Raw genomic sequence first — 24,272 nt, forward strand, 5'->3', positions numbered from 1 at the left:
TTCGTTAACAGTCAATGTGATGTGTCTGCTTTATGTTTATCCTCTGATCCATGTGCCCCTTTTCCCATCTCTTGAGTGGAAAGAGACAAATGTGTATCACATACCACAGTGTCTGGCTTTTATTGATTTTAAATGGCATTATATTCACTGAAAAGCTAAAGCAATCATCAAAGCGTTCACAACCCTAGGCATTTCATAAAGAAATGCATGAAGCAACTGCTACTTCGAGATGGAGTAAATATAGAGGAAACATACAATTCAGAGAAGTCAGATAAGGAGGTCTGCACTCAGAAAATCTATTCATAGCAACAACATAACATTTTATGAAAATAGTTATTTTTTTATTAAATAAAGGTATACGCGTAAATGAATGAAGCATTCTCCATCTTATATTTGCTGATGGTAGAGTTGTTATATTGTAACATCAACGGAAAACTAATTACAGAAAATGATTGAACTGCAAAATGAGGACTGCTAATTTGGACTCAAGATAAATACGAGCAAAACAAAAGGCACAACAAAGTATGCTAAACAAATTACATCCTGTGCATTTTTTTGGGGGGGTGGCGTGGGAAAGAGTATTCGGAATCAAAATGATGATATGAGAATGCAAATGAGCGCAGGATAAAGCACTGTATTGGAAAGCCGAACTTGGTTATTAAAAGCAGCAGAGAATATCACTTCAGTTTGTAACTCGCACGAGTATTCGCTCGCCCTCGTGGAGGCGCGAGGAGGAACCACAGACGAGTGGGAAAGGAAGCCACGCGGGGAACCAGAGCCAAACATTTTCCAAACTCTACGGTTCCCTTTATGTTATGTTGTTATCAGCGAATGAATGATTGTTTACATGTGGGAAGAAACTGGAGTACCCGGAACAAAACCTCCCACACACGTGAGGGGGAAACACTCTATTCCATACAGACGGAACAATCCACTCTATTCCATACAGACGGAACAATCCACTCTATTCCATACAGACGGAACAATCCACATTTTTTCTGTACCACCTTCTCCTGGTGAGCCAGGTTACGCCCGCGCGATGATCCACCAACCCTTGCCGCCACCGCAGCGCCGGATTCCAGGCGTGCGTAGCCACCACCGCCTGCCTGGCTTTGTCTCCGAAGCGTAACTTTTTCAATCGGCGCATATTGCCAGCCATGAATTTGATCAGAAACATGGAAACTGAGAAATAAAGTGGGGGGGGGATTATTGCAAATTGTTCAAAGTAGCACTGACGAAAATACAGATATAATATTGTAATATAACGTTTCTTAATACTCCCCTGTTATTTTTCAGAAACTCATCAACATTTCAGCGGAGTGCATCAACATGCATATTATTCCTCCGCAAAGCAAACACTTTCAAGTGAAGTACTCCAAAAAGGTGGGTCACTCGTCAAAAGTGCTTTCCGTTTCTGATGATACACTTTGAAATAAACTTGTTCAAATCATTATTTTTGCATAATCGGTAACCGGATGAAAACAACACAGTAAAAAAAAAACGCTTACCAGTATGCCGCACGGTACAGAAATATCTAGAACAAGAAATGTACATTGTCACCTTTTTAATTGAGAAATTAAGGGAGTTGCCCCCATGGTGTAACCGTTAGCTCACTGCACTTGCAATCGAAAGACCGCTGGTGTCTAAAATCAGGCGTGTGGTGATCTTTGTCTTTGTGGTGTCTGTTCCCAGGGTGCACTGGTGCCCGGGCTGTCATTACGCGTGTGTGTCGAGTTCTGTCCAGACGAGTGGCGCTACTACTACGACTGTATCCGCGTCCACTGCCAGGTTGGTGTTTAATTCATCATCATCATGATAATCATCATCATCAGCCTTTATCAATCCGCTGCTGGATAAAAGCCTCCCCCACGCCATCGCCACCCATCATGTTCATGCGATGTACTAATCCATCCTGCGCGCAAGCTGTATCATTGCTCCGTCTCCCCGGTGAACATCTGCGCAGACGCGTCCCGTTTCTTTGGTGCTGCTTGGTCACTGTTCCTCGACCATCAGCCATCGTCCCCTCAAGTGACACAGGTCGCGCTCAAGCCCACTTACCTTTCTTAGCAGTTTTAATGGTGTAATTAATCTGCGTATGTTTACAAATCCATGTTTTCCTCTTGCTGTATCGTCATATAATTCCAAGCATGCATTTCTCCATGCTTCCCTGCAAACTTATCGTTGTCCCCTTTGTTTTGTCTAGTACTCCAGTTAATGATCACGTTTCTGAACTGTATATCGTATCGGGTAGCACACAGCAATTACTGCAGCAATTGTATTGGTTATTAATGAGCTATGTACAATCCACTGCTGGATGAGGGCCTTCCCACACCGTGTGGGTCGTGGGGGGTTCTCTGACCCTACTTTGTCACTCTGGGTTGGTAGTGAGGGCGTGGACCATGGAAGTGGGAGTAAGACAGCACAACACAACAATGGGTTATGCTCAACTGCCCTCGACTGCCCACCACGATGCCCTATAGCTGCCGAGAGGTTGCCTATCCAGGCCCTTATCCAGGATCAAATCTGCTTAGCTTCTGAGATCTGACAAGATTCGGTGCATTATGGGTGATTTGGTCACAGGTCACAAGCTAATAAAGATACCTTATTTTTACAATATTTTGCAAGGGAGGCATCATTGAGTCGCATTGCTTGGAAATACATATTTCATAAAGAAAACATGTTTTGTGATTTTCTTATTTTGCTTTTGAGATGACATTGGTACGAAACGTCTGACTTTAGCCAGCAATGTTACGCGGGTGAGTGAATACTGTGCACGATACAAGTTGATATTATCATTACTAATTCTCCAAATAAATAATTATCAAGTGGGGGTGAATATACAACAATCAATCCCGTGCGTATTAACTTCATGCAGAGTACACTAACAATAGACTTTTAGGCTACTGTCGAAGGGACTAAGCAATAGGATCCTGTTCAGTCATTATACGTGGGCTCTGTATATTGCTTGTAAATCATTGCTGGGTTTGTGAGGTTACATATTGTGTCATGTAACGATGATTTGCCTCTCCTGGAGTGTGGTGTCAGGTGTGGTGAGAATTGAGTGTTTGTGTCTGCCACATTTTGTGGCCTTCCATTTGTTCCGCGTGTCGTGTCCCATCACTCCCCCCGCCCCGCCCCGCCCCGCCCAAAGGGTGACGAGACGCTCCTGGTCCCCATCCACGGCTACCCGGTCGTCAACGTTCCTGACCTCCCCTCCTTCCTCAATATCCCAGACACCGCCCTCGGAGAGAGGTAAATCACGAGCCGCCGCACCCCAAATTGCGGTAAAACACGTGCAATTTTAAAGCCCGGGGTCGCATCCTCATAATTTCATACATTACAGAGAAAGCAATCGGCAAAAAACACGAGCTTTTTCATGATTAAATTTAATCCGTAATTGTCAGCCCAGCTGCTTGGATGAATGGGTTAAGGATAGAGAGATGGAGATGCAGGGAGGGGTGGCGGCGGTGGTGGCGGCGGAGGGTGTGGGGGGTGTTCGAGCGGGTGACTCTTGGGGTGCGAGCGCGGGTTGTCGCGCGGTGCCGGTGGGGGGGGAGGGCAAGGGTGGCGGCACCCAGGTAATTAAGCTGGCAGAACCGCGTCGTGAGCGGCGTGTGCAGCGGGGGCGCAAGTGGCGCGCACGAAGCCCCGGTCTCGCGGGCAGGTGCCGCGCACCGATAAGCGCCCTCATTTCCCCGTCGTGTGCCGAGATCGCCGGTGGGCGGCTCCTGCCACCCCCACCTCCCCGGCTTAGTGATGCGCTGCGGTTGCCACCTGTGCTAGTTTTACCAGGACGTCCTCTTCTTGAGATAACTGTCCTGGGATTTCTGTTATTGTTTCAGCCTTGATTTGAAGCTTTCGTGACTGCAAGGATTCATACTCTTAGGTTCTTTCGGTAAAGTCACGTAGGTAAAAAAAATATATACCTAAATTAAATCACGACGTTTCTGAAGCAACACAAGCCTCCGTCATCAGGTGTAACTGCTCCAGTAAAATTACTGTAGCGTGTGAAGTAATTTTACTGGAGCAGTTACACCTGATGATGGAGGCTTGTGTTGCTTCCGATTTAATCAATTTAGTTATTTTCATTTTTTATTATTTTTTTTTTTATCTACGTGACTTTACCGAAAGAGTATGTTTAAGCCTTGTCAAGACATTGAAGGATGCTAGTTTTTTTTTATTTGCCAAGACAATACATTTACAGGTAGTTTTTCTGTTTTCTGGTATTGTGAGATATTCTTCTTCGGTACCGGCCAGGTGGCTCAGAGATAGCATGAGCGCCTCGCAATCGGAAGGTTGCATGTTCAAGTCCTGGATGGGGTTCGCTCAGCCCATCGTTCCTCCAGGGTCATTCAAATGAGTGCACCTTTGTGGGGAAGTCAACAGATGGTTGTCCTATGGATAGACTCTCTCCCATCATATTAATGTGGAATTTCCACCACTGAGGGGAGGGCTGCTCACCGCCTCATTGCTCAACCCTACATTGTACACAAGAGTGCATCCCCACAGTCGCTAGAGCACAGCGATACATTCCAGGGGGTATTCATTTGACAGATTTCCCACCCACCCTACCAGAAATGCACGAGTCGTGACTGTTGGAGCCATTAGTACGGTGATGTAAGCGCAATTCCAAACTGGAGGTATTTTAGTAAATTGTCCGCGGCACGTTTCGGTTGGTGTTGGCAAGGCTCTGAAGCACGTTAACAAATGCCGTAACCGTGCGACTCCTCTGCGGGGCATTCCGTCTGTTTATGTGCCTGCCGGTCGCGGCGGGGCCCTGCGGACAGACACTGCACAATGCCAAATGTGTCTCGCGGCTTTTTGCTTCCGTGTAAATTGGGGGAGAAATTAGACCATTTAGATATAACCTTGGTCCCAAAAACATCTCCCCAGCCCCCCCCCCTCCCCAGCAGGGAAATGAGAATTTCACGTAGCTCTGCTCCTCATCCCGTGAATGCACGCAGAATGAGAATAAAAGGTCAACGGAGGCTGCGACAGCCTAATAATAGGATTAGCGTGCCTATTGTGGGCTTCATTGCCACCACCCTCGGAGACGTTTCAGACAGGCTTGTTTTGAAATGGAAATGCATGCGTTTGCAAGTAAAGCAGTGTAGTGACCTATGGCATGCAGATGTGACTGTTGCTAGGCTTTGTGCTTCCCTGCGGGGAGGGATCGATGGTAGGCCCTGGGATTAAAGGCAAGGAAGGCATCCTGCCTGTCACCTTGTCGTTCCTGCTGTGCACGCCGCCAGGAGCCTTGTGTCGGTGCTGCCCTGAAGTGACGCCGGATGGGCCTTTGCACACGTGGCAAAATGCGATGCCGGTTAGATTTGTGTCGCCTCTAAGACCACATTCACTTGTTTACGAGACGGCTGAAGCACACGTCGCCTTGACATGTACGCCATTGTTGGCGACGTAAAAGGTTTGCACTTTTCAGAAAGACCGTTAATCAAGATGAGAATCTGCAATCCCCCCCCCCCCACCCACTCTACTACGTGACTGCATCTCTAGATAAATATGAGAGATATGGGTTTTATGGGTGCAAGGGGATTTTGTGTGGGTTATTTTTAGAGGACAGTGATGGATGGGAGGCTACAGAACAGACAGGGAAAATAAAGCAATTCATAGAGAGAGGGACGGTAAAGGAGGAGAACAGGAATGCCTTGAGCCTGGGCCTAAACAGCGCAAGTGGCATGGAGTTTCAGCTGAAGGTGCAGCAGTGGAGAAGGAACAAACTGACATTGAGCAGAGGTCAACTGGGGGGGGGGGGGGGGGGGGGTTTTGACAAGTACAATCGGTTGAATTTGTGGAGGGGTAATAGAGTTGCGAGAGAGGCAAGAAGAAGTGAGTCAATGGAGGATCTTGATAATGGTGAGGGCCTTGTCAGGTGCTATACACAGGCACGCGGAGACAGAGACATACAGTGAGGAACAGGATAGCCTGGGGTATGAGGTGGTGAGGAGATGGCAGTCAGTACAGTCATGTTTATTTTTTTTTATCTATCTGTGCAGAGTTTGAGTGTTAACTCTTTATTTGTGTGTTTTCTCTGGGTACTCTGATTACTCTCAGATACTGAACAGTCATTAATGGTATTGGCTAAACATCACTACACAGCATCCTCTTTAAAAAGTATTCAGACTCAGTGAGGCTTTCCTGGATTAAAAATAAAGCATTATTATTAGACATATAGAACAGATAGACACGCAAATTGACGTAGACTACGAGAGATAGAAAGAGACGACAAGTCCTTGGATGACCTTGAAGATATTTAAGGGTGATATTTTAATTTATCACGGACTGGATGAGGAGTTAATGGAGTGACCTGACAATTGGGGTGATGTGGTATCGTTTACATTTGTGAGTGAGGAGTCCAGATAGGGCTCCAAAGGATGAAGCCTTTATTAAACAAAGCAAACCAAGGTGATCTTTAGTAACCCTTTACTTGATTTGTGTTGAAGAGTGTTATTTGAAGAAGAAAAAAATGCATCTCAAAACACATGCTCGTCCACAGCAAGATGGGCCATGGCAGGAGCTTTCATTGCATTAACATGTGCTGTGGAATGGCATTAGCTCTCCATATGCATTGGTGTCGACACTCTAATTCGTCATCTGTGTCGGCCCTGTAATCAAACCATGCGCTCGCGGTGTCATCGTGGACTCAATGGGAATGGATGTCAGAGCGAGCCAGTGTCCCTCGCGTGCGTAGGCCGTGTCTGATGAGAGCTCATCGTGCCAGTGAGCCGCTGTGAATATCCGAGAACGCGGAAGCACACGGTCATTGAGATGAATCCATAGGTTAATGCGTCACATCGCCGGCACTACGGAGGGTATGAGACTGATGGAAATAAAATTAACCTCGATTTTATACATTGCAGGGGTGCTCTTCATCAGCTCAATGATACTGGGCACGACCAACGGCAAGGGCCGTGTTTAGCGAATGCAATCATTTCTGAGTATATGCATGGTAATTACGGCCATGTTTCCATAACAATTAGAAATCAGAGTAAGTGAGCCATGCTGGGCTGTCCTAGGAATGGCCCAGAGCTTCAAGGACCAGCCAGCTGCATACCCCTCCCCCTCTGCCTGAAGTAAGGCTCTATGTATTACAAGTTCTATATATATATACATACAAGGTTTAATGTCAGATGGCCAGGTTATGCAGAGGTCAGAACACTGAGCTGGCACCACTGCGAACCTGCGTTCATATCCAGGCAGAATTGATGTGATGGTCTCCGTCCAGTCACCAATGACCCTACAACAACAACTTTCTTACTCTTTGGTTCTTTCGGTAAAGTCACGTAGGTATAAAATAAAATAAATCACGACGTTTCGGGCACAACACAAGCATCCGTCATCAGGTTGGGACGCTTGTGTTGCGCCCGAAACGTGATTTATTTTATTTTCTACCTACGTGACTTTACCGAAAGAACCAAAGAGTATGGATTCCTGCAGTCACGAAAGCTTAAAATCAACAACTTATTACATTTTGTTCAGCACTCTTGTTAAACTCCAGCTCTGAGAATTTAGAATATTTGTTTGACTGTCATGGGGAAGGAGAGTACTCCCACTCACTGTGAGGACCAGAGGTCACTTGAAGAGATCTCAGAGGTAGCTCTGTGATATCCGCTTCCTTGGGACGTTCTCTAACACAAAGGGAGATTGCACTTCGCTGCAAGAGATGACGTGACACATGTCATGAGACGAATATAGACAAATATATATTTTTAACTGGTTTTACGTATTCTTGAGTTATCTTACACTTTTCTCAGCTGAAAGCTATCATTTTTAAAATGTAACCCTGTTTTTTTATATCAATAGCACAGTCCCTATAGTTTAAATGTACGAGGGATGCCACTGATGGCTTCAACCTAAGGGTCTTCTTAAACAAATCTGCAAATTACCTAAAGGCCCACTTAGTTCCTCTGACTCCCATAGCCCCAGAAATGTAGCCTTAATCCTGCGATAAATTTCATTTGCTAAAACGTGTTTTGGTAAAAAGTATTTCCGCGTTGCTGCTCCACGTTCCTGGAATCCCCTTGCTTTCACTCTGCCTCTTTACTTCCCTATGAAACCAAAAATATACAAAGTAGAAGTTTCAGATCCTAAATAAAGTGTAACCTACGCATTACGAATCACAATAATAATAATACATGTACACCCCCTTTGCCAATCGACTGCCGGATGAAGGCCTCCCCACACTGTGTTGGGCGTGGAGGTTGTTTGACCATACTTCACCATGCTTGTGTCTGTGCTGGTTGGAGAAAGAGAGTCCCAGCACCGGTTCAGATGTCACCGCTGATCATGCCCCACCCCCACCTCGACTGGGATTGAACTCGGCTCTGTGGATTTTGGGTGCAGCGCACTTATCACCGCACGTGCCGGATTTCACGGTGATCTCAATCCTCACTTGACACGCTATATTTGACCCATGCATTGTATTTCGTGCATTTTTACATGTGCGATGTGTGTAAGTTAATTGCAAGACAGTAAATATCGATTGGCTCGTACATCTAAGAGTTCCTTATGAATGTTTAATGGCCACTGGCGGCAAGGACGTTATGTTGTGTGGCCTGTGGGTCTGGGGGAGATGGGGCGGCTCGGGATGGTGAGAAACAGGGGGAAGTGTGTGGTTGGGCTGGTTGGTTGCAGCCAGTGTGGTTAGTGCAGTTATTGCAGTCGTGGTGGTGTATCTACGGCCCTGTAAGCTCATCGATTGCTTGTCTTTGTGAACGCAAACGATGGCTTAAACCGTGAGTGATGGCCCTTTTCCTCCAATCGTGGAGTTCGTAAAACAATCTAAATGGCACGCTATGACCATTAGACAATTAACAGTGCATACATTCATCAGTTGCAGTTGATTAATAAGACGTACTGATGAGTGAGATGAGAGCTTAACGAACGATAGAGATGAGAGAGATATAGACTGGAGATACAGATTACAAAGATCAACAAAAAAAAAACCCATTTTTTTCTGGCCTGGACTTTTGCAGCTGTTTTAGACTCATTTCAGGGTGCTGATTCCAAATCTGATCTCAGATTTGCTCTATCACATCTCATTTTTATGCTATCGGCATACCCCATTTTCATTGATTTTACCCGAAATTAACTCTGTCACTTATGATTGCAAGTTGTTGCGAGGCAGTGACTGCTTTAGTGTTAAAATATGGTGCTGTATTTTAGGATAGTGTGTTTATAATATCATTTTATGTAGATATCCAAATTTATTTAATATTTTTCTTCTGCAGTTTTTATTGAAAATGCAATATTTTATATCGCAAAAACCTAATATGTGATAGACAAAAACCGATGCCAGATTTGGAATTAGCACCCCAAAATTACATTAAAACCGTTGGAATACCTTATGCCAGAAAAAGTGTGTTGACCATTGTTAGTGAGATGAGATATTAACTATCGATAGAGATGAGAGAGCTATAGACTGGAGATAATGATTAGTGAGATGAACCGCGAGATAAACGAGACGTATGAGGGCAACAGATCTGCGATCACACGTGCAGGCGTTATGACGTCACATTGCGGCGTGACGTCATAACGTCCGTAAATTAAGAGTCGGTGTATCCAATAGCGGGTGCTGCTAGTGGCAAGGTTCGGAACAAGATAAAGCCATCCGATGAACAGGATCTCCTTCACCTAACAGGGATGCCACCTTGTCAGTTTTGATGCAAACAAACATAGAAAACCATAGATCCACACAATCTCCAAGAAATGCTGCAGAATGTGAACTTGCATTCTGTGTGGTCATTCACGTTGTGTATGTAGTCATTCACAATTATGTGTGTAGTCATTCACAAGTGTGTGTGTAGTCATTCACAATTGTGTATGTGGTCGTTCACAATTGTGTATGTAGTCATTCACAGTGTGTGTGGTCCTTCACAATTGTGTGTAGTCATTCACAATTGTGTATGTGGTCCTTCACAATTGTGTATGTGGTCCTTCACAATTGTGTGCATTGTCAATCAAATTGTGTGCGTGTAATCCTTCACAATTTTCTGGGTAGTCATTCACATTTCCCGTGTAATCGTGAACACCGCGTTTGAATTCATTCACATTCCCTGGGTGGTCATTCAAATTGCGTGTGCGGTCATTCAGACCTTGTGTAGTTCCATTCCACGTGTTGTCCTTCATAGAATGACACTGCAGGAAAGGGGAAAAAAAGCACAGAATCGCCTTGCAGCCTCGTCAACGCGCACGTGACGTCCCCCGCACGTGACGTCCCGCGCACGTGCGGCGCGCCATCAAAGTGAAATGGCTGTTCAAGGGCTGCTGCTGCTGCTCGTGTGAAAATGAGACGGGCCCATCTGATGCGTGACGCCCCGCGCTGTGGCAGTGATCCCAACCTCCCTCGATTGAATGAATGATTATAAAAGCTTCCCAAGAGATCGGATACAATTCCCGAGGCTCGGACCCGACGTTGTGTTTTATATATTTTTTATATTCCCTCAATGTATCATTTAAATATTCCCACGCTGTGAGTAGGATCAGAAAGTTGACTTATAAAAAGAGCAATAGTGATTATAATTTACGTTGGTTGCTTGTGCCTTTTCGTGGAAATGCAATGCTGCTATGCCATGGACGAGTAATTCTGCAATCATTGCTGGCTCCTTAGCAATTGATCTACTCTCACCAGTTGGAGCTCATTTTGACGACCAGGGACACATCATGATGATGGAGTCAACTGAATTGACTGCGCAGGAGTTAAACTCATGCTCTCATGCTGAGAAGCACTGCATTTGTACCAATTGAGCTGCACGTCAGCTGTATAGAGTGACATGATCAAGAGGTCATCACAGCCTGTGCCTTTGATGTGGCCGTACCTTGCTATTGATTCTTCCTTCTGTCGGTTAAGAATAATAAAAAAAAACCTTCGGGCTACTATCAAAGGTTTGTTCATGAAGCCATCCAGATATATAAACATACACATAACTTCAAACGAGAAGATGGATACAAATTGAGCAATCATTGGAAGGATGTTATTAACCAGGTAAAACCTTAACTGCGTTATGGTGTTGCCTTCATATCCGCATCTCCAGTTTCTTCAGCCTCCCACTTCCAGCCCCGCTCACTCCCCCCCCCCCCCCGCATTTTGTTTTGCTCGCTCCTTAATCCCTCTAGTGAGCAGTACTACTCTCCCCCTACCCCACACACCCCTCTCTATCTCTCCTCCCTGGCTCCCCCTCCCTCTCTTACCTATATAGCCTCTTGTTACAGCAGCCCTTTTGCCCACTTCAGCAATTGTTTCTTGCTGTGGTTGTCCCACCTGATGACGGACGCTTGTGCTGCGCCCGAAAAGTCGTGATTACATTTATTTTATTTTATACCTACGTGACTTTACCGAAAGAACCAAAGAGTAAGAAGAATAATTTAAGTTTGTCACTCGCCGCCCCACAGCATTTGCTCACTCTCGAAGAGAGGGGCCGGCTCAGAGATGCGAGATGTAACTGCAGACGAGTGTAAAGGCAGCAGGCACATGGGGGTCTTCCACCGACATTTGTCCGAGCTCTGTGGTTGTCTATATATTAAGATGTTATTCGCCAATTAATGAGTCTTTCCGTGTGGGAGGAAACCGGGACCACCCAGAGAAAACGCATGCATGCGAGGGGGCTACACTCTATCCCATGTAGGTGGGACAGGTGGAGTCCACCTTTTTCTGTACCGCCCTCTCCTGGCAAGCCAAGGGTATATGGCACCTCAACATTTGTGCGATGATCTACCAACCTTTATTGCCTCTACAGCGCTGGATTACAGCAGCCACGTGCAGCATAGCCATCACTGCCTGGCTTGATACAACTCGTGGGTGTCATCTTCTTGGTTCTTTCGGTAAAGTCACGTAGAATGGAAATAATAAAATAATAAAAATAAAACATTATAAAATGTTCTTTATTATTTTATTATGTTCTTTATTATTTTATTATGTTTTATTATTATTATTTTATTATTTCCCTTCTAGGTGACTTTACCGAAAATAAAACATAATAAAATAAAAAATATATATTTTCTTATGTTTTATTTGTATTATTTTATTATTTCCCTTCTATGTGACTTTACCGAAAGAATCAAGAAGATGAATCCCTGTAGTCACGAAAGCTTTAAATCGAAATTTAACTCATGGGTGGTTAACTGCCATTGACTGTTATTACAGGATCTCACCATCTGGCTTTAGGTTTTTAGTACGTCCGATTAAATATTGATTTGAAGCTTTCATCCGATTAGTATGGTTGGCTGCACACGGCGCGGAAAAGAAGTTCTACATACATTAATGATTGGGATGGGTAGTCACTTTAAGATGTTTCTTGTTCGTGTTTTTGTTTGTTGCGGTTGCACCCGATGCAAGAGCCGAATGCCTCACAGGGCTATCTCTATATTAAAGGGAAATTTGTGATTGCGTGTCTGTTCAAAATGTTTAGCGTACTTCCCGACATGCAACAAACTTGAAATTTGCCATGTGGGTACTTTACAGACTGTACACCATGCAAAAATTAAAAAAATAGACTTTTGTAATTTTTTTTGGGGGGGGCTCAATAATGCATATCTTTTTGCACGGCAAGTGAGCTGTGACGTCACATCTGTCATGTAACCCGCGTATGTGGAAGTGTAACGGAGTGTGCTGGCCAGGGTCAACGGCGGCGTGGTGTATTCCGCAAATATGGCCGACTGTGAGGGCGGGCACAAGCCGGCATGAGTAGGTTAAACGTTGAGTTTTATAAGGGCAACACGGGATGACCAGCCCCTCGCCACCCAGCCCCACCCCTCCCACCCCCCGCTCAGCCCCACCCCTCCCACCCCCCACCCAGCCCCTCCCCACCCTCCCCACCCAGCCCCTCCCTGCACGACGGACGGACGGATACAATAATCCCCTGTGGGCTGGTGTAACCAGTGGGTTCCTACCAGTATTATTTCAGTCGTTTACTGCCGTACGCACCCTGAAAGTTGTGTGTGTCTGCAGCAACCGCGTGTATGTGTACCTATGGAGGCGGCCACCACCGGTGACGATTATTTGAACCGGTCAGCCTCAAACGAGTAACTGGTGTGGTGTGTGAACATCGCCACTGGGGAGACAAAGGCGGCCGGGTGTCGTGAATCCAAGTCCTGGGGTAGTCAAGCTAGTACCAAATAAATGAAACTGAAAACTGGGTGACGGACCGCTCACGAAAAAAAAATTGAACGCTATAGGCTGCACGGCTGTGGCGTGAGCAGCAGAGGGCAGTGCGGTTAAATCCATTGTTGTACGGTACCGTCTACGCTTCCGCGTGTCTTTCTCGCTGTATTATCCAACCCGCACAGACCAGCGTGGTGACATTTAATCAAACAACCTCCTCCTCCCCCGTCCCCATCCTCATTATCCTCCTCCTGAACAAACACGATCACATGCTCGCTTACAGTCTCCAGGACAGAGTCAGAACCCTGGCTGATATCCACCACGTTTACCTGTTTGTTGCTTTGAGATGATCCCACACTGCTTCTCCCCTACAATGTCCCGCTGTCTGAATTATTTTTTGTTAGAATAGTTATTAGATTGGAAGCTTTCGTGACTGCAGGAATCACTCTTTGGTTCTTTCGGTAAACAAACCTGTTTGTCTTGGCGTGTGTCTCTCTCTGCGTGTGTGTCTGCCTATGCTGTTACCGTGTCTGTGTTTTATCATTCATTCTTACTTGATGATGGTTGCTTGTGTTGCAACCGAAACGTCGTATTCTATTATTATTTTATTTTCTACGTGACTTTACCGAAGGAACCAAAGAGTAGAATAGTATTCACGAACAAAAAAACTCTAAGGGGCCATCCATAAATGACGTCACACACCTAGGGGGTGGGGGGGGGTCAGACATTTGTGACGATGTGTGACGAGGCGGGGGGGTGAGAAATGTGACGTCACATCAAAATGCGCAACTGTAAATAAATATAGACAACACGTTCTACTTAATTAAATATACTTTTTAATAAATGTTTTCTACAACATCAGAGTGCAGCGCCACATTAAATACGCACTACAATGACAATAGTTGAAAGCGATTTGAAGTATGTTTTATTTGGGGTGGGGGCGCAGAGCTTTGTGACGTCATATTTGAGGGGGGGGGGGGTCTGACTTTTTGTGACGCCGTGTGACGATGGGGGGGGAGGAGGTCAAAAATCGCGTGACGTCATTTATGGACGGCCCCTAAACACCTTTCCTGCAATGTTCAGTAAGGTATTCCTCCAGGGTCACCACCTACTTGTGTGCCTCGCCTCTTACGCAACGGGACAATGACGGCCTCTTCCAATCCTGTGCTCGCTGTTCGCCACTCCATGTGGCTGTGATGATCTCACGCAGCTCCCACAGCAGCATGCGACCAACTTGTTTGAAAGGCTCAGCGGTAAGACCGCTCACCCCTGCTGCTGTCTCAGCTATTCCAACGCTCTTCTTGGTTCTTTCGGTAAAGTCACGTAGAATGGAAATAATAAAATAATAAAAATAAAACATAATAAAATAATTCTCACGACGTTTCGGCCACAACGCAAGTAGCCGTCCTCAGGTGGAGAACAGGTCTGTCGAGGAGACTTCAGACTTCAGACTTCAGACGCTGTCTCCTCGACAGACCTGTTCTCCACATGAGGACGGCTACTTGCGTTGTGGCCGAAACGTCGTGAAAATTATTTTATTATGTTTTATTTTTATTATTTTATTATTTCCATTCTACGTGACTTTACCGAAAGAACCAAGAAGATAAATCCCTGCAGTCACGAAAGCTTTAAATCGAAATTTATTCCAACGCTGTTTCGAACCCACTGTCGCGTTGACAGCCACAACAACAAAAACTCCAACACATTCGTCAATGACCCTGTGGCCTTAAGGCGGAGAAATAAATAATAGGTGACTTTTTCGGCAATGGCCCTTCTTCGTAGCGCATGAATATGCGCTGTGTGTGGATGGGCTATGAGGAAGGGCTGCTGCCAGAAACGTGGGTATCTGAAGCGCAGTCGACCGAAGCAGCCACCGCATGAGGAAACCCGACGCGGTTTGAGCGAAGGATCTTCTTGTCAGATGTCAGATGTTTATTGGCCGAGTAAAGCCAATTGAGCCACGAGGCTGTTTGTCGAGGGCGACTTGCCCTGCATATGTTGGTGTTAAATTGAGTCATAAAGAGTCTCAAGCCATCGGTGAGTAGCTTTGTGGGTCATAATTAAATCAGTACGATGGCACGTGTAATAATAGTACCTTTGAAAACGTGATAAAGTTTTCGGGTGTTGGAGGATTAATTACAAGAATTTTGGCATAAAACTACGACGTGGCCTAACACAAAAAAAAAGTTAATTGGACCTAATTGAATTTGTTTGTTCAGGAACGCCTCCCTCGGTCTCCCCAGAGTCTTATTAACAAGGGCTCTGCACTGGGGTCCTTCATCAGTTCAATTGTACGGAGTATGTTGCGTGTCTCAAGAAATGGACAACACAGTCGCCAGAAATTGTACTCGGGCAAGACAAATTAATGGTTTCAGTGCTCTAACTGCTGCGCCACTGCTTCCCACATCTAACTAACAACGATGAAGATTCCCCAGTTTTAGCCTTGACAGACTTTTAGGGCAAGTGCTGGCCAGCACCATGCCCTTGCCTCCCCAGTGGTGACCAGTGGTGATGTTTAAACATCACACCAAGTACTATTTGAGGCTGAGTCGTTCTAGGGGAGGCCCACGGCTGGTTCAGATAATTGCGATTGATTTTGGCCGTGTGCGGGAATCGGAGTCGGGACGCCGGGTTCTACGACGCTACCGCTCCCCATATCTAACAACACACACGTGCAGGGGGAAATGCCCTTGTGTGTATGTCGAGGGCACGCGTGATGGTGTCGTCGTCGTTGTTGCGCGCCGTGCGTGAGCGACGGTACGAGGCCTGCAAGTGGCGGCCGACAGTAGCGGTCTTCTCCGGAGATCGGGCTGATCGATCGGCGATTGCCCCGCGCGGCACGGCTTATCTCCGCCATGCGCTCGCTGCTGTGGCGTCCCCCCCCCCCCCGCCGGCCCCCGCCGCCCTCATTAGCGTCCCTAAACAGGCACGGCGAGTAAACCAAATCCCCTCTTAATTGCACACGTTCATCATTGCCGAGTAACCTTCCATGCCTTGTGAAAAATTGGCGCTCGTGTTGTCATGCACTGGCGGTGTGCTCGCTGTTATTTCGTATTAGGTGACGGATGGGGTCTTGGTCCTCGTAGCAATTGCAATTAGGGCCTGGTTCATGACCCCTGCTACGGGGTCGTCTGTTTTGTCCCACACGCCACAGTCAATGTGGCCCGTTCACTTTGCTCGTGACTGTCCCGAGTTTGGTCCGTGCAAGCGACATTCAAGTGTGTCTGAAGGATGTGCCTTTTTCAATCGGTGCGTATTGTTTGTTGTGACACGTGGATCGGATACATGAAACACGATGAAGAACATTTAACTGAAGCTGAAAGTGGCACAAAAGCTTGGAGAAATGCATATTTTGAATTCTCTTCTTGCGTATGTCTTTGTGGATATCAACTTACGTGTCTATATCAAAGATTGAACACCACACGACAGCTTCAGGTGAGGCTAAATTAATTGCTTCTATACCTCCGTTGAATTTCTGAAGTTTGCAGTGGATGATGAGCAACTAGCTGCACGTTTGTAACTAAACTTCAGAGACAAAAAGAGCAACATGTGGATTATAGAACATATTGCAGGTTGGAGATATCCTGTTAGCTGCCAATAAAATAAAGTGGGCTTGGGCAGGACATGTTGCCAGAAGGGACGGTGGCCGGTGGTCAAGACTGGTGACAGAGTGGCAGCCAAGAAATGGGATGCGTAGCTGGGAGGGCATGCACCGTAAATAATGGAGCGATGAAATCGGCTCACCTGCAGGTGATGGGCGGTTTACGGTGCAGCGGTTAGCAAACTGCGCTACAAACCTGACCACCCGAGTTCGATTCCCGCTCTCGGCCAACACCAGCAACGATTGTCTGAACTGGTCCTGGGCCTCCCCTTGATCGACGCAGCCTCAAATGAGTACCTGGTGCGGTGTGTAAACATCTCCACGAGGAAAATAAAGGTGGCCGGTCGTGGTGCTGGCCACCCACCCTCCTCGTGTGCTGTGCCGGCTCTCATAGGTGCTCGCTAGCAGCACTTGCCCCAACAGTCTGTTGAGGCTATACAGGGGGGGGATCTTTATCTTTGTTGTATCGAGAGATGGTGATGACTTGCTGTGACCATCCAGCAGTGGATTTATTGGTCTGAGCCGATGGCAAGTAATAGGGTCAGATTCACATTTGCGCAAAACAGCCGAAACACGTCGCCCTTGGTGAATCACCGCATTGCCGATTGATGGAAACGCAAATTAACGTTTCCACGTAAAAGTATCTTGACTAAATTGAGCATTTGTCAACATGAGATGCTGGTGCACTCTGTTGAGTACAGGCATTCTAAATCAGAAAACCCTGTTACCTGCACTCACATAACCTATTGTAGATGTATTCATAAACACGCGAGTCTGAATAATTGTAATTTTCTGTAAATGCATAAGAAATTAGTCTTCCACTTTCGGTTGTAGCCACAGATACTGCTTTGCTTTGAAAAAACATTGTTAGTGTTCTCCCCGTGTCAATGGGTTCATAGCCGTGCTGTATTTTTAAACCAGCCAACAGGCTACTCATTACCGTGCCCGCTATATATTATGTTCGTCAATCCAAGGACACTTTTCAATGTTTTCGCAAGAAAAAAGTCACTAAACCAACCTGCTATCAAACTTATCGCACAGCTTACTCATATTAATGCCCACGTTTAACAATGTTTTTGTCCAAGATTGGCAATGTAATACTTTATCAAAGAGAAAAATAATTTTGACGTACATCATGTCAGTGTGATTAGCACATGTGCGTTTAAGCACATGGGTGTAAGCGTGCATGCCTAATGCGTGCGTCTCTTTGTATGTGTTCTTGGGTGTCTGCCTGCGTCTATTTCTTAGTACGCCTATGAACAAATCACCCGCAATGTATCTTATCTCTTCAGATCTCGGAAGCTAAGCCTGGGCATTGCTTGAATGGGTTACTGCCCCATGTATTTGTGTCTATGTTTGTTTTGCTGTGTATGTGTGTTCCTGCGTTTCTGTGTTGTGTCATCCTTTTTATGCCTATTGTGTTTTGTCGTGTCACTGCTTGTGTTTTTTACGCACGGGAAAGTGTTGTGTCATGTCCGTGCTCGTGCGTTCCCCGCACATGCGGTGTCGCCGTGTTTCCTTGCGTCGCTGCGTGCTTTGTGCCCCCAGGCTTCATTGCAGTCTCCGTGCGTGCGTTGTGTCTCAACAGCCGTGAAGTTGCCATTCCCCTGCGCTGCAGCTGCCCCATCGATTTTGAGTTCCAGGTGTCCATCACGCAGCCCAACCCGGCGATCACGGTCACGCCCAGCTCAGGTGACAAACTCTTTCCCGTGTACAGATGCTCGCCAATGGGGTGTGGTGCAGCCTATCACAGTGACATTGGGCAGGTCCTTTACAGCGGCCGTACTCAGACGCTGTGTGTCTTACCCTGCCTCCCGTGTGTCTCACCCGGCCCCGGGTGTCTCACCCTGCCACGTGTGAGTCTCACCCAGGCCACGCGTATCTCACCCTGTGTGTATCCCCTTCTCTAGGAACAGCACTGGGGCCCATACCCACCAATAGGCGCAAGGTCTCCGTGTGCATGTACTAGGCACAGTGCTTTTGACAATCCACTGCTGGATGAGGGTGTCCCCATGCTATAGGGTAATTTGTGTTAATTGAACACGATTGAACATGCTGGTCAGTGAGGCTTGGTAAAGCAGCAGCAGCAGCCTACAGCATCTGCTTAAAACGTGGTGATTACTCATCCAAGCACTCTCCATGCTCACATCTGTTTAGCCTCTGAGATTTGAGCAGATTGATCGAATTCTGGGTCATTTGGCCATAAGCAAAGGTCCACATGTCCAAAATATAAATAGGAGTCTGTGGTCTTATTAACGTTTGTGCTCTGTCCCTCTCCTCTGACTACTCATACCGCCCACACTTTGGCCTACTGATCACACCGGGAACCAGGGCACGCCTTTGCCTGGCAAATATGTAGGCCGGAATGTGTGGACGGTGGCCTAAAAGCTGCCATAAATAAAAGGCGCTTGTAGATACGTGCCTTGACTGGATGTCCTGGGCCGTCTATCACGAGTTGAAAGTTTTGTTAATGGGGGAAAAAAAATAGACCATTTTAAAATCAAGGTCAGGCTATTTTTGCACTCCAGTAATTTTGCTGGGACATCACTTCCACAGTTTATAATGCAGCATTAACTGGACTTCTGTATTGAAGCACTCGGCTGTGATTTTAAAGTGTATTTGTTCATTAACCAAGCTTTAAAATCACGTGAGACAGCCTCGGACACGCGGACTACAATTTAAGTGTTTTTTTTTGCATTGTATCTTTCCTTAAATGAAGCTTAATGTAAGTGTAGATTAGGTTAGGCTGCATTCAGAGGTCTTTTGTCACCATTTGTACGTACGGATGCACCCTTGTTGCGAGCCCTCCAGCCTTGGTTGCACCCACAGGACGTTTCAAGAGATGGCTTGACACGAGCTGCCCGGTGCAAACCGTGAATGGAGGTTTGGTCCCAAAGCCTCTCGGGTCCCATATGTTCCTGCCTTCTTCACAATGAATCTACACCAGATGACCAAACATATGTATTTAATGGGTTTGGGTCAGGTCCACATTTAGGTCGTGCAACCATCCTCCACCTGACAGCCATAATAATTTGGTCAGATCATTATGTGGCCTAACATAAAATCTATTTAGATTTGAAGTTTTCGTGACTGCAGGGATCTATACTCTTTGGTTCTTTCGGTAAAGTCACGTGGGTATAAAATAAAATAAATGAAATCACGACGTTTCGGGGGCAACACAAGCGTCCGTCATCAGGTGGGACAACCACAGCAAGAAACAATCGCTGAAGTGGGCAATTTCTTGCTGTGCTTGTCCCACCTATTATGATTCATAATAGGCAACAAACTACAATTTGTTAAGTTCTTATTGAATGTTGAGGGGCCATAGTGCCCGCTGTGTTGGTGGCTATTAGAAGAGGTCACTGATCCGGCTATGCTTGGCAACCGACAAGAGCCTCAATGTGAAGTTGAAGAACTCAAAGTGCCGGCCCAATTGTTCATAATTCTCAAGGTGGCACTCCGCCAAGGTTATTGGTTGGCAAAGCGATTGAGATTCATTGAAGAATGCGGTCCGCGAGATTGGATTGTTAGCTCCCCCCGGACAGGTCCCAGTACCGATGGGGAGCGCAACCGGAATGCCGATCCAATTCTTTCTCATCGCCGATGCCGCCATTTATCTTCCTGCCACGCTGGTCACGGGCCTTGCTCAGCAGGTTCTCTACCGGCCAGGGTTCGCGTGCAGCCAACCTCCAAGCCTGGGGCCAACGGGATGTGGTCAGCGACACACCGGGTCGCACATTATCGACGAGTGGCCCCTGGCCGGACTTGACGGTGGTCTCGAGGCCCTCCCTCTGCACCGATGATGAAGCGGCAGTTACCCGCCTGGCTCGGCAAGACGAGCATACAATAATAATGATACATAGGAAGAGGTGCTGTGGTGTAACGGCGCTCTGCTTTGCCTGCGTTGAGGAGGGTGCAGCAGCGTCTTGACGCGGGACGTGTGTTGCGTGTGCGCGCCGTTGCATCGTAGGGTTGATCCCGGCCCACGGGGAGACGCGCTTGGCGGTGCGGTTCTCCCCGCGCGAGTTCTGCACGGCCCGCGCCACGCTCTCACTGCTCGTGTCGCAGTTCAACGCCAAGCCGCTCGAGTGCACCGTGACAGGGACGAGCACGCCCGGAACGCACGCGCGGTGAGAGACGCGCGTAATGAGTGAAAGATCTGAAAATGTTTCAGAACACGCACACCTTTCGCGAAGCAGATGTATTGTTCAGTTGGCAAACTCGGAGGCACCGAGCCAAGACCCAGTACACCCTTTTCTTGCTCACCTGCTGGTACCACTCACATGCTCAGAAATGTATCGTGACGTATTTCATCACGCACACCTATGTAGTGTTTTACTAAGGTTGGCTCTTCCTTTCAAAAGGCTGCATTTGAATGCGTCCATGGTGTAATGGTTAGCACGCTGGACAAGCAACAGCAATTTATAATGCACATACGTTCTGAATTGGGCGCATTGTTCGCTTGAGAATTTGGAGGTGTGGAGCCAAAACTCAAAGCTCCTCACATGTCAGCCTGAAGAGGTGAGAGCCTGAAGAAGTAAACCTTGAGCTGCTGCTAAAAAGTGGATGAAGCTTTGATGCAACAAATGTGCAGTGGGAGAGAGAGCGTTCCAGACAGCTGCTGTTGCCGGTGCAGCTACCCAGAAACACCGCTAAGCCAGGCCGGTACTGGTTCTGGGTACAATGAGCCGGCTATTAGATGTGCTCCGTAGGATGCGCCGATTTTCCATGGTCAGTAGAGTGAGAGGGGTGGAGTGGTATGACCTTGGAAGATAACTCAGTGTCACAGGATAGTGATGTTGTACACTGTATCCATGGTGCATTGGAATCTACGGATGAAACGCACCTTACAAATAAAAATTATTATAAATGAGCACCTAACACCCAGGACAACGCAAGACAGGTCGCTTTGAAGCCGCCGTAGTTTCTTGAGATATTTTCACCCACGTTCCAGTCAGGGTGGCGTTGCAATAATCGAGACATGTGCCTAGCATGCTACAAGCCAGAGTGTTTCCTTTGGCCATGGCGCAGCAGGTAAGAAGAGACAATCGGCAAGTTGGAGGCCCTTCTGCTAAGAGTGGCGTGAGCACGAAATACATTAATCCTTTACCGTGCCCCGGGATGAATGCCGTATCGTGTATGTGTAGTCGTGTGCGGGCAGCCAAGGAGGATCGGAGCAGCAAAGCTATTCCCAGCCCAACCGCTTCCCAGGGTCCACAGGCACGGAGAACTCGCCGCCTCGGTCAACTCTCCTCCCAGCCCAGCGTACGTCATACCACCCCAGCGAACACTCGGGCACATGTACAAAACAAAGACAAAGATCCCCCGTAGAGCCTTTTCAAACTTTTGGGGTAAGTGCTGAGCACCTAAGAAGGCTGGCATGAATCACGTAGATTTATGGGATGTCCAGGCACTTTGGTTTAATTTCACGTGAAAAAATATTGTTAAAAAAAGGAATTTGCTTGACTTGGCAATCGCACGACTCTCCTGAAAATAGTCTTGAGACTCAATGGGTTTTTTTCTGTACAAAAAAACCAGTGACGATATTACCATTGTAAGCAATCAATTCAAGGTCTCATTTCCTCGTTTCAAAAGACTTGGTTATACGTTCTAATAATGCCCTTATAACAAAAGTGCCATCCTAATGAAGTTAAATAACCTTGCGTGTCACATTTCCATTTGCTACACAACTCTTACCTTGCAATATGTATATGTCGGACGACCAAGGACATTGGAGTGTCGTGCAGGTTATTTATAAGAAGCTGTATGCCGTTCATATTCTTGGTTCTTTTGGTAAAGTCACATGGATAGAAACAAATAAATGAAAATTTAAAATAAATTGAAAGTAATGAAAGCAAAAAACCCACGACGTTTCGATCACAACACAAGCGGTGATTGTGACATTGAGCAGTGACACTGAGCCTGTTTGTGTGTGTGTGACATAACATCAGCAGCTGCTAAAGCCCAGATCTCCCTATAGCGTTTGTGCATTGGTATACCGTTTCGTTATTACAGGTGTCGAAACAAAAGAAGAATTTAGATATATTTAGCATCTTAATACCTGAAGCATCTATAGGAAAATCTACTCATGTAAAGTAATGCGGAAGAATACATTAAATGTCATGAAAACTTGCGACAGCGACTCAGAACTGATAACAGTAAAACATCAAATAAAATTAGGTTTTTATTCATGTTATTATTCTAGTTGTTTACCTAGGCGAACCTCACTGAGTCTCATGAGTTTTTTTTTTATCAGGAGGGTCCTGCCAGGTTTTTACAGTTGCTGTGTATAATCCCAATTGAGCAATTTACGGATTACTTGTTGACAAATTTTGATCATGGCGCTGCCACACAATGGCCTACTCTCTTGCGAATTACGTCACGGGACCATTAAACGTTCACTGTGAGCGACGGAGATGGCTCGTAGTATGTTCACGGTTCATAACACCCGAGGTGTTAATGAGGGTGGCCGCTGGATTGGAACAGAGAAACTCTGCAACATGTAAAGAACTCGCTGCCGTTAGACCATGCCACCTCCCCTACGGGTCAGGTTAAAATTCGACAAAATATTATCATCAACAAACACTCCTAGTTTACCATTGAAGGTGAACATGTAAAAATAAATAGATAGCTTTATGTATTTAGGAAGTAATATGCATACTACAGAGGGTTGTGAGAATGTGGTCAAGAGATGTATTTTGTTGGAAAAGTGTTGTTTTGATGGGCTGTATAAACAATGTTGTAAGAGTGGAGAGGTTAGCATCAATGTTAAGTGTTTGAGGCTGGAGTCACTTTGGGCCAGAGAACTGGACTTCTTCAAAGCGACTGGAAAATAAGCTGTTGACATGGGTGTATGCGGAGGATGTTAGGAATTTTATGAAAGGATACGATAAATTAGTGCGAGGTTCACTCCAGCAAGTGAAAAGAGAGTATTGCAGATATCAGGACTCAGGAGGTTGCAATGGCCAAAGTGTATGTGCTTGAAGGAGGAGGGCAGATTACCAAGTGAGGCATTGGAGTGGCACCCAAATGCCTGCCACCGGCAGAAGACATTAAACCAGATTGTAGCGTGGTAGGACTAATGTAAGAGCAAAATGGCTGCAGGTCAGGTACCGACTGTGCAACAGCTGTGCGAGTTACTAGAAAAGGAGGAAAGCAATGATGGGGTGCGGTGGAATTAATGGAATTGACTTCTTCTTTCGTATGGCAAGATGAAATTAGCAATGTTACCTGTGGATATCGAGGTTATTTGAGCCTTTCAGTATCCTCTGTGGAGGCCTGGTGGATGTCGGTGATATTGGTTGTCATGACCGCTTGATCTTGTCACTTCATACAGTTAAGATATACTTCAACAGCTACACCGGAAGGGCTGCCCTGCATGAGCTCTTGAGTTTAATTAAAAACGAGGGCTTATTCGTCTGCAGAAAGAAACAAGGAAGTGACAATATAGTGTGGTAGCATCATCAGCATCTGCCACGATGACCTCTTGACCTTACTTGCTGTGGAGAGTGCGGCTCGCTTAGATGCAGTGGTCCCACGTCGTTCATGCCCTGCCTG

The 24,272-nt window shown here is 46.4% G+C and overlaps 1 protein-coding gene across 2 annotated transcripts in view; it reads left to right on the forward strand.

The window, feature by feature from the left end:
- CFAP221 (cilia and flagella associated protein 221) overlaps positions 1 to 24,272 on the forward strand; it is a 64,407-nt gene that overhangs the window by 11,143 nt on the left and 28,992 nt on the right. For both annotated transcript variants that reach the window (XM_061563470.1, XM_061563469.1), the window contains exons 4-9: positions 1,297 to 1,383; positions 1,693 to 1,788; positions 3,152 to 3,252; positions 18,304 to 18,407; positions 20,686 to 20,845; positions 21,863 to 21,980. In XM_061563470.1, the coding sequence (XP_061419454.1) occupies positions 1,297 to 1,383; positions 1,693 to 1,788; positions 3,152 to 3,252; positions 18,304 to 18,407; positions 20,686 to 20,845; positions 21,863 to 21,980 (666 nt within the window). The remainder of the gene's footprint in view (positions 1 to 1,296; positions 1,384 to 1,692; positions 1,789 to 3,151; positions 3,253 to 18,303; positions 18,408 to 20,685; positions 20,846 to 21,862; positions 21,981 to 24,272) is intronic.

Source organism: Lethenteron reissneri, chromosome 31 (assembly GCF_015708825.2).
Source record: "Lethenteron reissneri isolate LAM-NWPU_2019-01 chromosome 31, ASM1570882v1, whole genome shotgun sequence".
NCBI classification, from domain to species: Eukaryota; Metazoa; Chordata; class Hyperoartia; order Petromyzontiformes; family Petromyzontidae; genus Lethenteron; species Lethenteron reissneri.